Source organism: Drosophila mauritiana, chromosome 3R, assembly GCF_004382145.1.
Source record: "Drosophila mauritiana strain mau12 chromosome 3R, ASM438214v1, whole genome shotgun sequence".
NCBI classification, from domain to species: domain Eukaryota; kingdom Metazoa; phylum Arthropoda; class Insecta; order Diptera; family Drosophilidae; genus Drosophila; species Drosophila mauritiana.
This window is the reverse complement of record NC_046670.1, coordinates 3,353,468-3,368,291: the sequence shown is the minus strand read 5'-3', so window position 1 is coordinate 3,368,291 and position 14,824 is coordinate 3,353,468. Positions and strand designations below refer to the sequence as shown.

General features: G+C 43.6%; 1 protein-coding gene across 1 annotated transcript; it reads left to right on the top strand.

The window, feature by feature from the left end:
- Positions 1–589: 589 nt before the first annotated feature.
- Positions 590–2,067, top strand: LOC117145630 (putative odorant receptor 83c). Its single transcript, XM_033311349.1, has 5 exons — positions 590–1,147; positions 1,224–1,462; positions 1,552–1,741; positions 1,808–1,963; positions 2,017–2,067. The coding sequence occupies exons 1-5, from the start codon at positions 590–592 to the stop codon at positions 2,065–2,067; spliced, it is 1,194 nt and encodes a 397-aa protein (XP_033167240.1).
- Positions 2,068–14,824: the final 12,757 nt, after the last annotated feature.

The window sequence follows — 14,824 nt, the reverse complement described above, 5'->3', positions numbered from 1 at the left end:
AGGGGCATAATTGTATGCGAAAGGTGGCCACCTTCCCACCCTCTGATACGGAGGGGTGACGAGGGGCGAGGGAGCTTTATTGTGTTAATACTGCGGTTCCCTAACCCAAAGCGTAGAAGTCTTCGGCAGAATACTTTTGAAATTCCCCATTGTGCAGTAAGTATGAGCATGCAAACAATGTGGATTTCTTGGGCATAAGGATATCTTTAAGGCATTAAGTTATTGAGCTCCTTAACGCATTAGAGTGCAGAGAAATTAAAAAAATCCACAAAGACATCCGCAGGGCGATGGATAAATTCCTTTCTTCTACTTCTAACATATATTTCAAGGAACCTATTATAACCTTATATAGAAAGAAAGCAGATTAATTAATTCACTTTGAATCAAGAATATGTACATATGTATGTTTCCCAGATGGACAACGCAAATATGGTAATTTCACAAAGCAGAAAGTACAACAATTAATTTAGATAATGACAAAATTACCTGTAAATTATGATAATTGCAGTGACATTTGCAGTCCTACTGCGAAAACAAATGTTTTCGTATAAAAGGGAAGAAACTGGAGAATTAAATCAGTTCCATCACAATGAGTACTCCTGGGAGTCCTTCTAGTCGCTTTCGCGAACTATCCAAGTACATCAATAGTTTGACCAATTTACTTGGCGTGGATTTTCTTGCGCCCAAATTGGAATTCAACTATCGCACCTGGACCACGATCTTTGCGATTGTTAATTACACGGGCTTCACGGTATTTACGATACTAAATAATGGAGGAGACTGGAATGTGGGACTGAAGGCCAGCCTCATGACTGGTGGGCTATTCCACGGACTCGGGAAGTTCCTGACTTGTCTGCTGAAGCATCAGGACATGAGACGTCTGGTCCTTTACTCACAAAGCATTTACGAGGAATACGAGAATCGGGGAGATTCCTACCGCAGGACCTTGAATTCGAACATAGATCGACTCCTCGGCATCATGAAGATCATTCGAAACGGATATGTATTCGCTTTTTGTTTAATGGAACTCCTGCCATTGGCCATGCTAATGTACGATGGAACGCGGGTTACTGCGATGCAGTATTTAATTCCAGGTCTACCGCTTGAGAAGAATTATTGCTACGTAGTCACGTACCTGATTCAGACGGTAGGAACAACTAAACCGTTGGGAATCTGTCAACACTTCCTCCCTCTCCTAAACGAGTTGTTTTCCTCGATTGCAGGTGACAATGCTCGTGCAAGGAGTCGGATTCTACTCCGGCGATTTGTTCGTATTTCTCGGCTTAACGCAGATCCTAACATTCGCCGATATGCTGCAGGTGAAGGTGAAAGAGCTGAATGATGCTCTGGAGCAAAAAGCGGAATACAGAGCTCTAGTCCGAGTTGGAGCATCTATTGAAGGAGCGGAAAATCGTCAACGCCTACTCTTGGATGTTATAAAGTGGCATCAATTATTCACGGAGTAAGAAACATTTAATTTTTCCTTTTTTTTTTTTTAATAAAATAAGAAAGGAACGGGCTATCATATGTAATTTCTCCCATATATTTTAGCTATTGTCGTGCCATAAATGCCCTTTACTACGAATTGATCGCCACTCAGGTTCTATCGATGGCTTTGGCCATGATGCTCAGCTTCTGCATTAATTTGAGCAGCTTCCACATGCCTTCGGCCATCTTTTTCGTGGTTTCTGCGTACAGCATGTCTATCTATTGCATACTGGGCACCATCCTTGAGTTTGGAGTGAGCTCTAGTAACATTAAGTCTATGAGCACTTAGTTCTTACGCATACTTATTTTTCTTCAACAGTATGACCAGGTGTACGAGAGCATCTGCAATGTGACCTGGTATGAGTTGAGTGGCGACCAGCGAAAGCTTTTTGGTTTTTTGTTGCGGGAATCCCAGTATCCCCACAATATTCAGATACTTGGAGTTATGTCGCTGTCCGTGAGAACGGCTCTGCAGGTGAGTACTTCTTATACTTTATAATACTACATTGATGTTATTTATACTTTTAGATTGTTAAACTAATTTATAGCGTGTCCATGATGATGATGAACCGGGCATAGAAGACAAAAATAGATTACGCGCATAACACAATATGTTTCAAGAAACACAATAATTCTTTAAAAATATGCGACTTTTTAGATTCGTTGAAAAGTGTTTATCGCTTAGTATAGTAGCATGGTAGGTATAGAAAATACTAGGACCACTAGCATATCTGATATCTTGGAAACTACAAAAGCTATTTTAAGCATGCAAAGACGGCCACGTAGTTCAAATTTGATTAAGAAACTGTCACGCATACCAATCGCCTAAACTATCACGGTCACAATTAGAAAGTGGAGTAAAAATTAGATTGAATTCCTTTTTTATTTAATTACTAATAAACAAATGCAAAATGCGTAAAGAATGTTTAAAAAACTTTTGGTTAATCAAAATGTAAGCTCGGAATCAACTTGCAAAGTTTATTCAGCCAACTTTGAAATGCTCTTTTCCCACTTTGCTACTGATGAACTCGTCGTCGGGATTTTTTCTGCTGCCATTAACCTTGGCCACTAATTACCAACACACAGAGCTGAATTTATGGCATCGGTTTATGGAGCCCCGACTCGAAAACATTAATTGTGCGTCTCATTAAGGGGAGTTTCTTATGCACAAAACATTTAATACATTTCGCATACATGCATAAAAATTTAATTTATTTTGAAATGGTTCGCTCACTTCCCTGATATTTGGCCGGCGGACATTAATAGCTCCTGACCAGGCCATGAATAATGGGCATTTTATAAATGTGGTCGGGACAATGGCCCGGATGCTTGGATAAAAAATAATAACAATAATTGTAACGTTGCTATAATGCAGTTGTAATTAAGTACACCGTTGTTGTACGGACCTCCCGCCACCCAGTGACTATAAAAACGAAATGATTTTAATAAAATCAACAGTCGAAAGGTCAGAAAGGACCAGAGCAACAGTTTGGTCAGCGGACTCATCGACCTCTTGGATTCAGATTTACGACCGCTCCGCATTCCATAATTTACTCATTTTTCATGCGCTATTTAATTACGCTAAATTATGGCCGCAAGGGGTTGAGCAGTTGTTTGTTTATGGCCAGAATAACACTCAAAAGTAGAGGTGATGCTGTACATCATTTGGATACAAACAAATTTCGAAATAAAGTCAAACGCTTTAAAACCCCAAAAAATACAAAGAAGGCAGAAGGCTCTATAGGCGAGTATTGTATTGACTATCTGATACCTGTTACGACGGAGACGGGGATATGCAATAAGCAAGTAGACTGGTCGAATAATGTTCGTCCTGCAAAAGGATATTTCAAAGCAACACAATCCTGTTTACGACTCTAAAAATGTAGGGGCGGGCTGAAGCTAATATGAGGGTGGAAACTTAAAATAATGGAACGTACAGCAAATAAGGACATCTTCAGCTGACTGGAATATACCTTTGGTCCAATGGTTAAGTACAGTTTTTAAAGAAGTACAAAAATAATGACAAAATATCGATAGAGGCACAGTCGCGGGAAACTATAAGGCTCTTCATCTCGATAAATCGAAAAAGTTTCGCACTCTGTCCCATCCAGTTCCGCTCCGAGTAATGCAATTTGCTCGCTTGCTGGCTGGCAGATAACAAAACTCATTTACAGCCTGTCCACCGCAATGACGCTGAATCGTGAAATCGTGGAGTCGGTGGGGAGTGGCAAGTGGCAAGTGGGGCCACTCGACACTCGGATGGAGGCTCTTAGCGTCAAGACACTTTGTATCAAATGCAGCGACGCCGACAGACAGCCAGCCAGCCTGCCATGCAATACATTTTCTAATGCTTGTTTTGAATCATATTTAGGAGCGGACCAGGTGGAAGAGGGGGGGCCAAGAGGGACAAGGCGGCCAGGTCGCCAGCTGGCAAATAAAATAAATTAGTTGCAGTTGAAAGGTGGCTCAGACACAAAAGTCAACACGCAACGCGCGATGGAACCGCAAACAAACGCCAGCTGCTGGGCGCAGATAAAGTGGCAGGCAAACACGCCCAAGGAGCAGGACGAAGGATGGGGGCTGGAGGATTGGGGACTGAGCACGGCGGACGACGGACGGCGGACACCGGAGGTGGGAGCTGAGATGGGGAAGCTCTAGACGCGCTGGAAGGACCTATGGCAAATCAGCTGCCAGCGCCGCGCAGCTTACTGGCAAATATTAAAATGCGAATTTTTATACTCGCTGACACTTGAGCCTCCCACTTTGCCGCCCCAACTTTCCCATCCTACCCCTGGGAGCATAATTCTCACTATGCAAAATGATGGGGAATGTGCTCTGTTCGCTGCACAGAAAAAACTAAACCGATATTATGGGTTCCTCTCGTATTCGATCAATTCGAAGGATATATTTCAATGTCCTCATAGCTTATTTTGAATGATAAATACTCAAACAAATGTAGCATTTTGATTTACATAACTTTCTATGTGCTGCGACATAAATCTCGACGGTTCTTTTACTTTTTGAAGCAGCAGAAATATAAATTTAGATAATTTTGTCGCTTAAATAAACTAGTATTAGTTTATTACTCGAATCCACGACTAACAAATATTAAAATTATTTGCCGTGTTTCGGCTGTTGGCTCCTCGATTGCGGCTCCTGACTCCTGGCTCGCAGGATGGCGTATCCTTTCGCCAGCATTTTCTTGCCGCGTGCGCACATAAATTAGCTGCCAGGCTAAGAAATGGCGGCGGGCAGCAAAGGTTGTCCCAACTCGCAACTTCCTCGCCCCACCGCCACTCCCCTTCTCAACCCACCGCGGTTTGTTGCGCCCTGTTTATGCGGGTGCTGCTGGTGGGTGCATTAAACCAATAAATCAGCGGGCCAGTGCAAAAAGCGCAAAATGCGAGCAAACTGTTGTCAGGCACTGTTTGAGCCAGCAGCGTGGCTCCGCATATTTAATCAATATGGTGAGCAGAAAACATGAATTAATCTTGGCGCCCTTTAAAGCGCTCCGCATTTTTACGAACACAACGCAACGGAAAAGGGCATTTTTAATTTAGAGAAATTCCTGCGGCCATAAAAAGCTTGTCGGGCAAATCAATTAAATTTAAATTGTATCCCATTAGAGCCACATTAAATGAGTTAAGTCATTTCGGGGGACCGCGTGCCGCGTCTTAGCCTTCTTTTATGCGGCTTTGAAAAGGGTACAAATGAATTTATTTTATTTTTTGACGCACATAACCGCCCCTTGTCCCAAATCACCGGACCCAACCCCCCAACACCCCAAACCTGCCCCAACCCCAACAAAACCGCCCCTGGACGCAATTAAAATGCCCACGAGCTACTAATTTGCCATGAAACGGCGGGTGGCTGGCCAAAAGGCCCAGAGGCCCGATTTTAAAACGCTGCCGAAATTTAAGAGTTGATGGCTATTAATTTATATTACGCATGATTTGTGTAGCATTTTTCCGATGGCACAATCGCTTTCGGGCCCGGCCGGCTGTCGGTTCCCAGAATGGCCTTCTGCATTCTGCGGTAGATGCCATTTCTGATGCCCGTTCTGAATGTGCGCTGGAGATGTTTATGCAAATGAGTGAAATATTTGGGTCATGCAGTCGAAAGGGATCGCAATGGGCAGCGGGCGTAACTAAACCTGAAACATTCAAATAATTACAGAGATTAGGCTGAAGCGGCGATGGAGTTCATGGACATTGAAAAGACACAGACCAATGATTCGGAATAGAACAATATTTAATTTTGTAGTTCAACCGTTTAAGTGAAAATAAGGTAACAAATATTATAATTATGGGTAAATTAGTAAATTAGTATAGCATTTTTGTACATTCTTAAACAGCATAGTTTCTCAATCATTTGAAGTAAATCGAATCCGTGAACTTGGACAGTACTTTCATGCCGAGTTAGTACCGACCCATCTTCTACTTTATAAATTAGGCAATTTGTTGCCTCATGTGAATGGGGGCGTGGTCGCTGCCGTCGTTTATGGCCAACGCCCCCCGATGCCAGTTGCCATCTGTCGGAGGAGATTTGTAGCGACAGGGACGACGGCGATGACATCTACTTGGCAAAACGACGCATTGCGACTGAGTCTTTTTGGACTCACCCCGTCGCCACATCCTGCTCCGATCATCCTGCCAGCCAATTTCTGCTGATGTCTGCCCAAAACTTCACGCTGGCCAAGTAATTATCGGGCTCCCGACATCCGCCGCACTGCACTTGGCTCTCAGGCGAAGGACTCACTGCTCGCAGCTCACAGCTCAAAGCTCACAGCTAAGCAAAGTCGAAGCGTTAATGCTGCGTGTCGAAAGCAAACTTTGATGGCTTAATCACTTCGGGGAGCCGCCGGGGGAGCGGCAGTCGGTGGGTTTGCTCCAGTTTGCTATCAGCTTGTTATTTGCTTTGGGGGATTTTAAAGTGCACGTGTTTACCAGGCAGCTTCTTAAGACGCTGGCGCTAGAAACGTGTCTGAGGGCAGTCCAAATTGCACGGCAACAAACTTTTTATTTTCTTTATTGAATACAAAAGTTTCTCACAATATTTTGGATCATTGCTCCAAAGTACAAATAAAGCTCTCATAATTATAGCCACATTTAAAAGCCATATTGAATTGGCCACTGCATAATTTCTTTGTATTATATTATCTTTACTTTTGTTTTTCCTACAATTATTTTTTCAACAAATGTAATACCTTTAAGCTCGAAGCCGAAAATGGTATTTTTTCCCGGTGTGTGAGGGAAAAGGGGAGCAAGAGACTGCAGCACTCGGTGCACAGTCAAAGTCATAAAACCATTTAATTATATTAAACTTTTAATTGCGTAGACAGCTAAGAAACACTCGCACACAAACACACACACCTCAAGGAAAGCCCCAACATATGCAGGGTGGAAGGCGGGAAAAATGCGGCTAGGAGGGAAGCCAGGACTCGGGAACCAGGACTCGCTCGACACACTTAACCAGGACAAGTTGGCGGCGGTGCCGTCGCTCTTGGCGTGCCCTGCTACTATGTAAATGCAATAATAAAGTTATTAAAAGTGTCATAACAACTCAAGTTGAAATAGCGAAAAGTTTCCACCAGTTTCTCGCTTTATGAAGGCCACCAACCCGTAGCTCCCGACTTCCATCAGCCGATGGAAGAGAGCAGACCTGAAGGAAGGAAATGTAGAAAGTAAAAATCAAAGAACTGCCCAGACCCGCAGCTCGATGGCCAAGCAATTGATGTTTAATTGATCAATTAGTTGCTCCCTGCACAAATCCTCCAACAAAACAGAAGCAGAAACAGCGGCGGGCACATTTATAAGTTTTGGAAGAGTTTACAATTAATCATTTAGATCTTCATTATAAATTCAGACCAGACTGTGGCCAAGACAGTTTTTAAGTTGCTTGTCAATTTAATATTGCTTAACGCACTTAGTCCTGCGCTTTAAATAGCCAATTCATAAGTTTGTAAATTATGCTTATGGCAAATATAAATTAAGAAGGCGACTATAGGGTATATAAAATTCTAAGAAATAAATCCCATTAAATCTGTGCAACATTTCGAGTGCTACTGTCTTCACCGCAGTTATAGACGAGGCCTTTGTTCCTGGCTGTGTGCTTTTGTACCCTCATGTGTGCGTGGGCTCGTTGTATTGGAATTGCCCATATCAAAGCGGCATATAAGTATATTGACGCTCATCAATCAAATTGATTTATGCCAACAAATCATTCATGAGCAATTTCCCAAAGTGATTATCTCTCCACGAGAGACGGCCAATGGACCACACCCGGCCACGCCCCTTCTGCAGCCCACCAAACAGTGCAGCTCCGAGATGGCAAACGCAAAAGGCATGTTAACTGACAGCCAGAGGGACGTCGGACGGACGGAACACAAATAGACGACGGAAACGGTGTCTGCGAATCCGACTGAGACGGAAGAAGAAAAGCCGAAAGAGACAGGCGTAGGCCGTCGCGAAAGAGACGGGAAGATGGCGCGGAAAAGAGAGAGGGAGTCCGACTCAGTCAGGCTCAGAGGCATTGCCATAGCCATTGCCATTGCCAACGCCAGAGACTGACTGATTGACGCTTGACTGTCTTCATCACAAGCAATTTGGCCGGCAAACACACCCGTGCCCCCCACACGGAGCCCAGTCCACGGGACAGGACAGGACAGGAATCCCGGATCCCAAATCCCAGAATCCGGCACCAGAAATAGGGCCAGAATCGAAAGCCAGGGCATAGAGATGCCCTGCCGAGATTGCGCGCCCTTCTCGCCCGCCTGCTTTGTGTACCTCGCAGAACTTCACAGACAGTTAATAAAGCTCAACTAACAGCGACGACAGCCACGCCCCGCCCTCGACACCGCCCCCGCACACACAAACACTCACACACTGGGGAAAAAAACGGATTCTAGAAAGGATTATTGTCAAAATTATGTTAAAATGTTATTTTAATCTTACATTGTTAATATGTGACATGGGAGTACCGAAACAGCAGAGCTAACACTTAAATTTCTTTAATGCAAATTAGTCCTTTTTCTGCCTTAATAATCTTGAAGGATATAAATATTTTTTGCTGTTATAAATTGCCTTGAATTGGTTTATTAAATGGAGCACTAGCTTTTTCCGTGCACAGCTGGCATTAGTCATTCGCTATTCGACTAGCAGCACCAGCAGCCGATCGGCTTGTATCATATTAGCCGAAGTTGCTTATAGCAGGCAATCAAATAAATTTTCACGGTAAACGATCAAAGGCAGCAAGTGCAGCGAAGGACCTCCTCCTTGGACCTGTTTCCCGGCATTTTTCACTCACTCACACACTCACACGCCCACACTTATGGCCATGCATCAACACATGTAAGGAGGCGGGGCGGGCTGGCGGATGGGCAGGCGGAGAAAGCATCTCACTTTGCCTAAAGCTTTTGATTGATTTGGTGATAAATTGACGAGGTGGCAACCGAAGCGGCGAACAGATTGCCGGCAGATTGAAGTCATGCGAGTGGATAGTCGGAGACCTGCGACTAATTGCCGCCATCGGGGGCTTAAAAGGTCAAGGCGAAAGGCGGCACTTGGCTGGGGGATTTCGAGGAGAGATAGCACTCCAATTAAATGTGGGGATTCGTGTGACTGGAGAGCATAAATCATTTTAAAATACTTTTAAAATCCACGTATAGAATTAATACATACTTATAGGCATACCTTTTTATGCAGTCAAGGCTTTATGGTTCCAGCAAAGCAGGATAAGTACTATTCTACACATATTTGAAATGTGGAAAATATTAATAAATTACTGAATGTTTGACCTTAGTTCCATTTCTTCACTATTGCATCAAACAACTCATCAACAAAAGGTATCAAAAGACTTAAAATCATCTTGAGATACTCGGTGTATGGTGACATAGCTGCACCAAAATTCTTCGCCAAGTTAAATCCCCCTATATTCCCTTTGTCCAATCAGGTAAAATGTTTGATTTCCCCAATATAACTCACGAGTTTCCTAGCCTAAACGAGTGTGTAAGTGAGTGTGAGCGGGAGCGACAGCTGCCGGGCCATGATTAATGTTAGCAATTATCTGGCACAAGTGTCAAAAATATTTAAATCAATTGTCGGAAGGATCGGGGAAGTGGCAGAAGTGCGCGGGTGGGGAATCACCGAACAAAGGGCCGAGACAAGGCGGCAGACAGAAAACAAGACAAGACAACACAATTCGCGCAAATTGAGCATGATGAAGAGCAGGAGATTGGGTCGGTTGTTGTTGCAGATGCTGCTTGTCAATGCCAAAAGATGGCTTTTCTTTTTAACTGACTCGTGGGGCGCGTGTTGCCGCCAAGCTGCGAAACTTAAAGACGATGACGTGAGACGTAAAAATGAAGTGGGAGCAATGACAGCAGCGACGTGTCAGAAACATATCATTCATTTATTTTCTATTATAATGGGCACACACACACACAAGAAGGGCAGCCAGGAAAGATGCTGACAACGCCCTTTTTCGCGCCCTTTCAGCAGTTGCATTATTATGATGCCGGGGACATATCATTTATCATTGCAGCCCAGCGAAGTCGAGTGAACTCTGTTGACTCCGTCGCATCGACTACTGCATATGCCAGCCATAAAAAGCCCTTAAATGCTCTTTGTTTTCGCAACTCGGTCTCGTATCTAAGCTTTAAGACCTTTGTCAAAAGAAATTAGTAAATAAAAACAAAGCACGCCTCGCAGCACAAATTAAATTACGCCACTGCGAAGACGCGAGGAGAGCTGCAGAATTATGGAGCGCCGAATGGAGGGCTGCCTCGTTTGTATGCGGCTCACACGGCGTATGTGTAACAATGGACTAAAAGTTGCGTGAAACGTTTTAACAAAGATTAATGCCTGCGACGGCTGATGATTTTTTGAAGATTAATTATGCGATGATGAGGCCGAAGACAATGACAGCCGGAGGAGCAGAACAGAGGGAGTCGTGCGCAAGAGCCAAATGTGCGAGCGGAAGTTGGCGGGCTTGTTAAAGGATTACGAAATTTGTAAGCACGCGCCTTCCGACCATGTGTGATCCTTAATCTGCGAGGGTGTTAGTGCTCAGGGGGTGGCTGGGTGCATGTGGGTCGTGTAGTTATTCGTTATGAATGCCAATGAAGGATGCCAACATAATTATGACAACAAGCAAACAGCAAGTGAACGGCCCCGAAAAGCGGGCAACGGATTACTCCAAGCAAAGCACTTCAAATGTATCCAATAATCGAGATGATTAACAGCCATGTGACTGAAATAAGATAAATGCATTTAAAATAATTTAATTACACCCAGACGACGACCGGTCGACTTAACTTCTACACATACTTAGTAAACCTAATTGTATTAGAAATTGATTTTTAAACTGAAATTCAACATTATTGTGAGCCACCTAGTTGTAGTTGAATTGTAGGTAAGCTAGTGATCTATCATGATAATATTATAAGTATTAGATATTCTATAGATATGCGATTATAACCGTATTTTTATTGCTTAATCCTCGAATCCACTTTCACTAAAAATCGCCTGCAAATGTACTTTATATTTCATATAGATAGCAAGCTTAAAGGTTTATTTTTTTTGGAAACTTGTCTTCGTTTAACCAGGAGGAGGGACTTTGTGACAAATATAAACAACCAGCACTCAACTTGTTGAAAATCGCCACTCCGCTTTATGCGAAAAGGGACTCCATGTGTCCAGAGTTGTGCGACGTGCTGCATCTGGTTAAAAAATCCACACCGTGACGGATTTATATCAGATTTCCAGCCAAAAGTATTTGACTTTTGTTGCTCTTAAAGAGGCGCTCTCGCTGGCCAGATTTTAATTGCCTCTACCATAACTTTTCATATTAAACGCGCCGACAATTTATCTATGGACGGCAATGCAGGCAATGCAGGCACCGCGGCGCTTAAATATGCCACGAGCCAGATTCGAGTTCGGATTCAGATGCAGTCCCGTTTCGAGTTGCAGGTGCTGCAGGAGGGTGGTGGAGTGGGGCGTGGTTTATGGCCAGGCGAAAGTTTAACGGCAGAATTGGAGGCAGAACTGGTCACGGACTCAGTGAGTGCGCTTCTGTTGTTTAATTTATCAGACAGGGAGAACTGTTGCACTATGCACTGTGTGCGGGAACTTTTCAGTGGCATTAAATGCATTCAAGTTGCTTAATTTTTATGGCCAAAGATTGGAGGAGCAAGGCTGGCCGAGTGACCACCGCTGGGCCACGGCTGCAAAAAAGCTTTTAACAATTAAAATTAAAAAGTTCAGCATTTACGCAACACAAAAAATGAGGGCAGTGCAAATGCCAAGCGTGGCATAATCAAATTCTATGTGAGCATGCATAAAAGTTGCACCACTCAGCCTCTCACCCACACACACACACTCATGCAGTTCCAGTCTGTCTGGTGAATTGTGTGCACTCATTTGTGGTCATAAAGCATAAAACGCATAAAGTGGCGTTACAATTTTATGGTGTCCCAAAGTCACAGCCGTGGGAGAAAATAGTGGTTCCCATTAGGGCTCGGAATCGAATGGGGCTTACCTCCTCGAGTGGATATGCACCTGAAAGATAATTTGAATTAAGTGCTAAGGACTTTTACAAGTGCTAAGTCAATCATCTTAACATGATATTACGAAATGGGTTAAGCATTTGGGGCTGAACAATACATACATACATACATACACTTCTTTCAATTATCTTTAAGAAATTGCTTTTAATTATTTTACAACAGCCTTACAAGGCGAACTCAGCGCTCGATCCCAATTGTCGACCAAGACCACCTCCTGCCACATCTGCGGCATCCCTGCGGCTGCGGATGACTGTGGCAATGATGATGATGTCTGTCTCGGCTGCTGGTCCGTGGAATGGAGTTCTACCCACCAGACCATCAAGCGACAATGTAAATTTTGTGTTGAGCTTTTTAATTGTGAATATTGCAGAAGGGGGGACAGCAGCTCCTCTCCGGCGAAGGGACTCGCTCATACGCGAAACGAACTCAGACCGCAGCCACCGAACTCGCAACATTTTGGGGCAAAGGACGGAGCGATGGGAGCTGGGAGCTGGCAGCCGGACAATTTTATAAATAATAAAAAACAAGCGCCACCAAAATAAAACTCGATTCGAAGGCAGCGGGCCACGTGCAAAGTAGACGGCAAATAAATTGCACGGCGGTTGGGGAGCGAAGTCGTCAAGGGTTCTGAGCCGCTTTTAATGCAAATGCAGCACAAAACGGCGTGGCCAAAAGTGCAAAATTGTGCATTTTAATTAAGGTGACCGTTCGTTCTCCAGCAGTGCGTCCGTCTCCTTCGCCCAGTTAACGTTTGCATTTGCATTTGGCTTAGACGCACACACAGACGCGTAATTTACAGCTCTTTTAATTAGCTGCATGCCAAGTTTTTATGAGAATTTACGCGTGCTCTTAAAGCGGCATATTGTACACTCAGAGAAAAGGAATGGATGAATGGATATAGACCAAAATAATAATACAATATAATAAACTTCTCTGAATCGAAGCCAAATCAAGTTTATGTCTAATACGATGTAAAATTGCACAGATTCAATTAATTCAGTATTTTATAATTTTTGTATCTTCACTTCAAATAAATATTTTAAGATATTTGATTAGGTCATCAGATTTAAAAAATAAGTACAGAAAATCCAATGTTACGTGATTGCTGAAGTAATTCCGCAAACGAATAATTGTTTACAGATTTACCACCTATTTGTGAAAGAACTGACTATTTGCCCTGTAGTTTTGGCCTTCAGAACTTACTCCGACAATGCTTTTCCCGCCAATATCAATACAGCGCCGAAATGAAAATATGAAATTTGCGGATTTTGCTCGGTGTGGGGCAGAGCGAGCAGCAAAACGCTTTGGGCCATACGTATGCATGCGCACAAAGAAGGAAATAACAATTGCAAATGGAAATGTGCATAAGTGCCAGCCAGCCGGGGGCGGGGCGCCAGAGGGGCGTGGCAGGGAGCGAGGGAGAGGGACAAAAGCCGGGAACGGGATGGCGAAAAGCAAAGACTGACTGACTGACGGGCAGACAGACATCGTGGCCAGCTGCAGCTGCAGATAGAGATGCAGATGCAGACGGAGCAGGGAATAGAGATGGAGATACAGATACAGATGCTGATGCAGGCTCAGTGGCTTTGAGCTCTTTGAACGCACCATCGCCATTTCAGCCAAAAGTGCAAGTGACTAAAATGCAAATGGCGAGTGTGTGTGTGCCCGTGTGGGTGTGCAATTGTCTGACTCAGTGGGGGTGTGAGTGCGAGTGTGGGTGTGAGTGTGGATGGGGGTGCAGTGTGGCATGTTAAAATGCAAAGCGATGCTTTTGCTGCTGCGGGGCAGCGTACGCAATAAAATGTTTTACATCCTGTTTATTTTAGTTAAATACTCGAAATTATGTGTTTGCCTAAGTGTATTTGTTAACACAATGCCAAAGCTCCTCGCTCGAGTGTGTGAGTGAGTATGTGAGTGGGTGTAGTGAAGTGCATGTAAGTGTAACAACGCCATTTTCAACATTTTAAACAGCGCTCGACATGAACTCAGTTGGCCAGTCGTGTTTTGTGCATTTTAATGATGCTTTCCCTGCATTAGTGAGTAAATAAAGTACGTACCGACTAATCTAAAATGATCACTTGTTCACTTTACAACAAATTTAGTTATTTCCCAACAGCAGTTTGGCCTTAGCCGTTTGTAATATATTTTTTGTTATGCCAACGAAAGGAAAGGATTCTTTAAAGGAAACTTTGTAGACCCTATAAAGTACATATGTATATGGCCATTCAAAATGTGTATTAGCCAAAGTTTAAATTACCAATCTTCCACTAAAGAGCTAGTTTAATTTAATATAATTTTAAATGAATAATTAGTAATAATACTAAATTTTAAATTTTAGCTTTCTACCAATAAGATGCAAGTTCTTGATTTCTTATGATTCCAACAATTTGAATCCTGGCTAATACAGATTATGTTTCCACTTTCGCGTAAGGAGGGACTTATGCTAAAGAGCTCTCAAAGGATTCCCAGAATAAGTACCACAAACTACTCGACGGCGTAGCTCGAAAGCGGACATCAAATGCAAATTTCCGGACCCGAATCCACAATCGTACGCACTTTACCTTTGTCTACGGCAGAAGAGCTAGCACGGCAAAACCACGCCCACTCGCACCCACGTGGCCCACAAACAACTTCCGCAAAAAGCGGAACGCAGGCCCGTAAGGACTGGGCCGATTCTCTGTTTTGGACATGTGCAAAACGGGCATTTAATGTCCTGGGCGCGAACCGGACCCTCAAAGGATTCTTTGTCGGGAAGCACCCGCCCCCCGCACA

Coding starts and splice junctions, on each gene's coding strand:
- LOC117145630 (XM_033311349.1), top strand. CDS start 590: ATGAGTACTCCTGGGAGTCCTTCTAGTCGCTTTCGCGAACTATCCAAG. Junction 1,148..1,223: donor TCACGTACCTGATTCAGACG/GTAGGAACAACT, acceptor CCTCGATTGCAG/GTGACAATGCTCGTGCAAGG. Junction 1,463..1,551: donor TGGCATCAATTATTCACGGA/GTAAGAAACATT, acceptor CATATATTTTAG/CTATTGTCGTGCCATAAATG.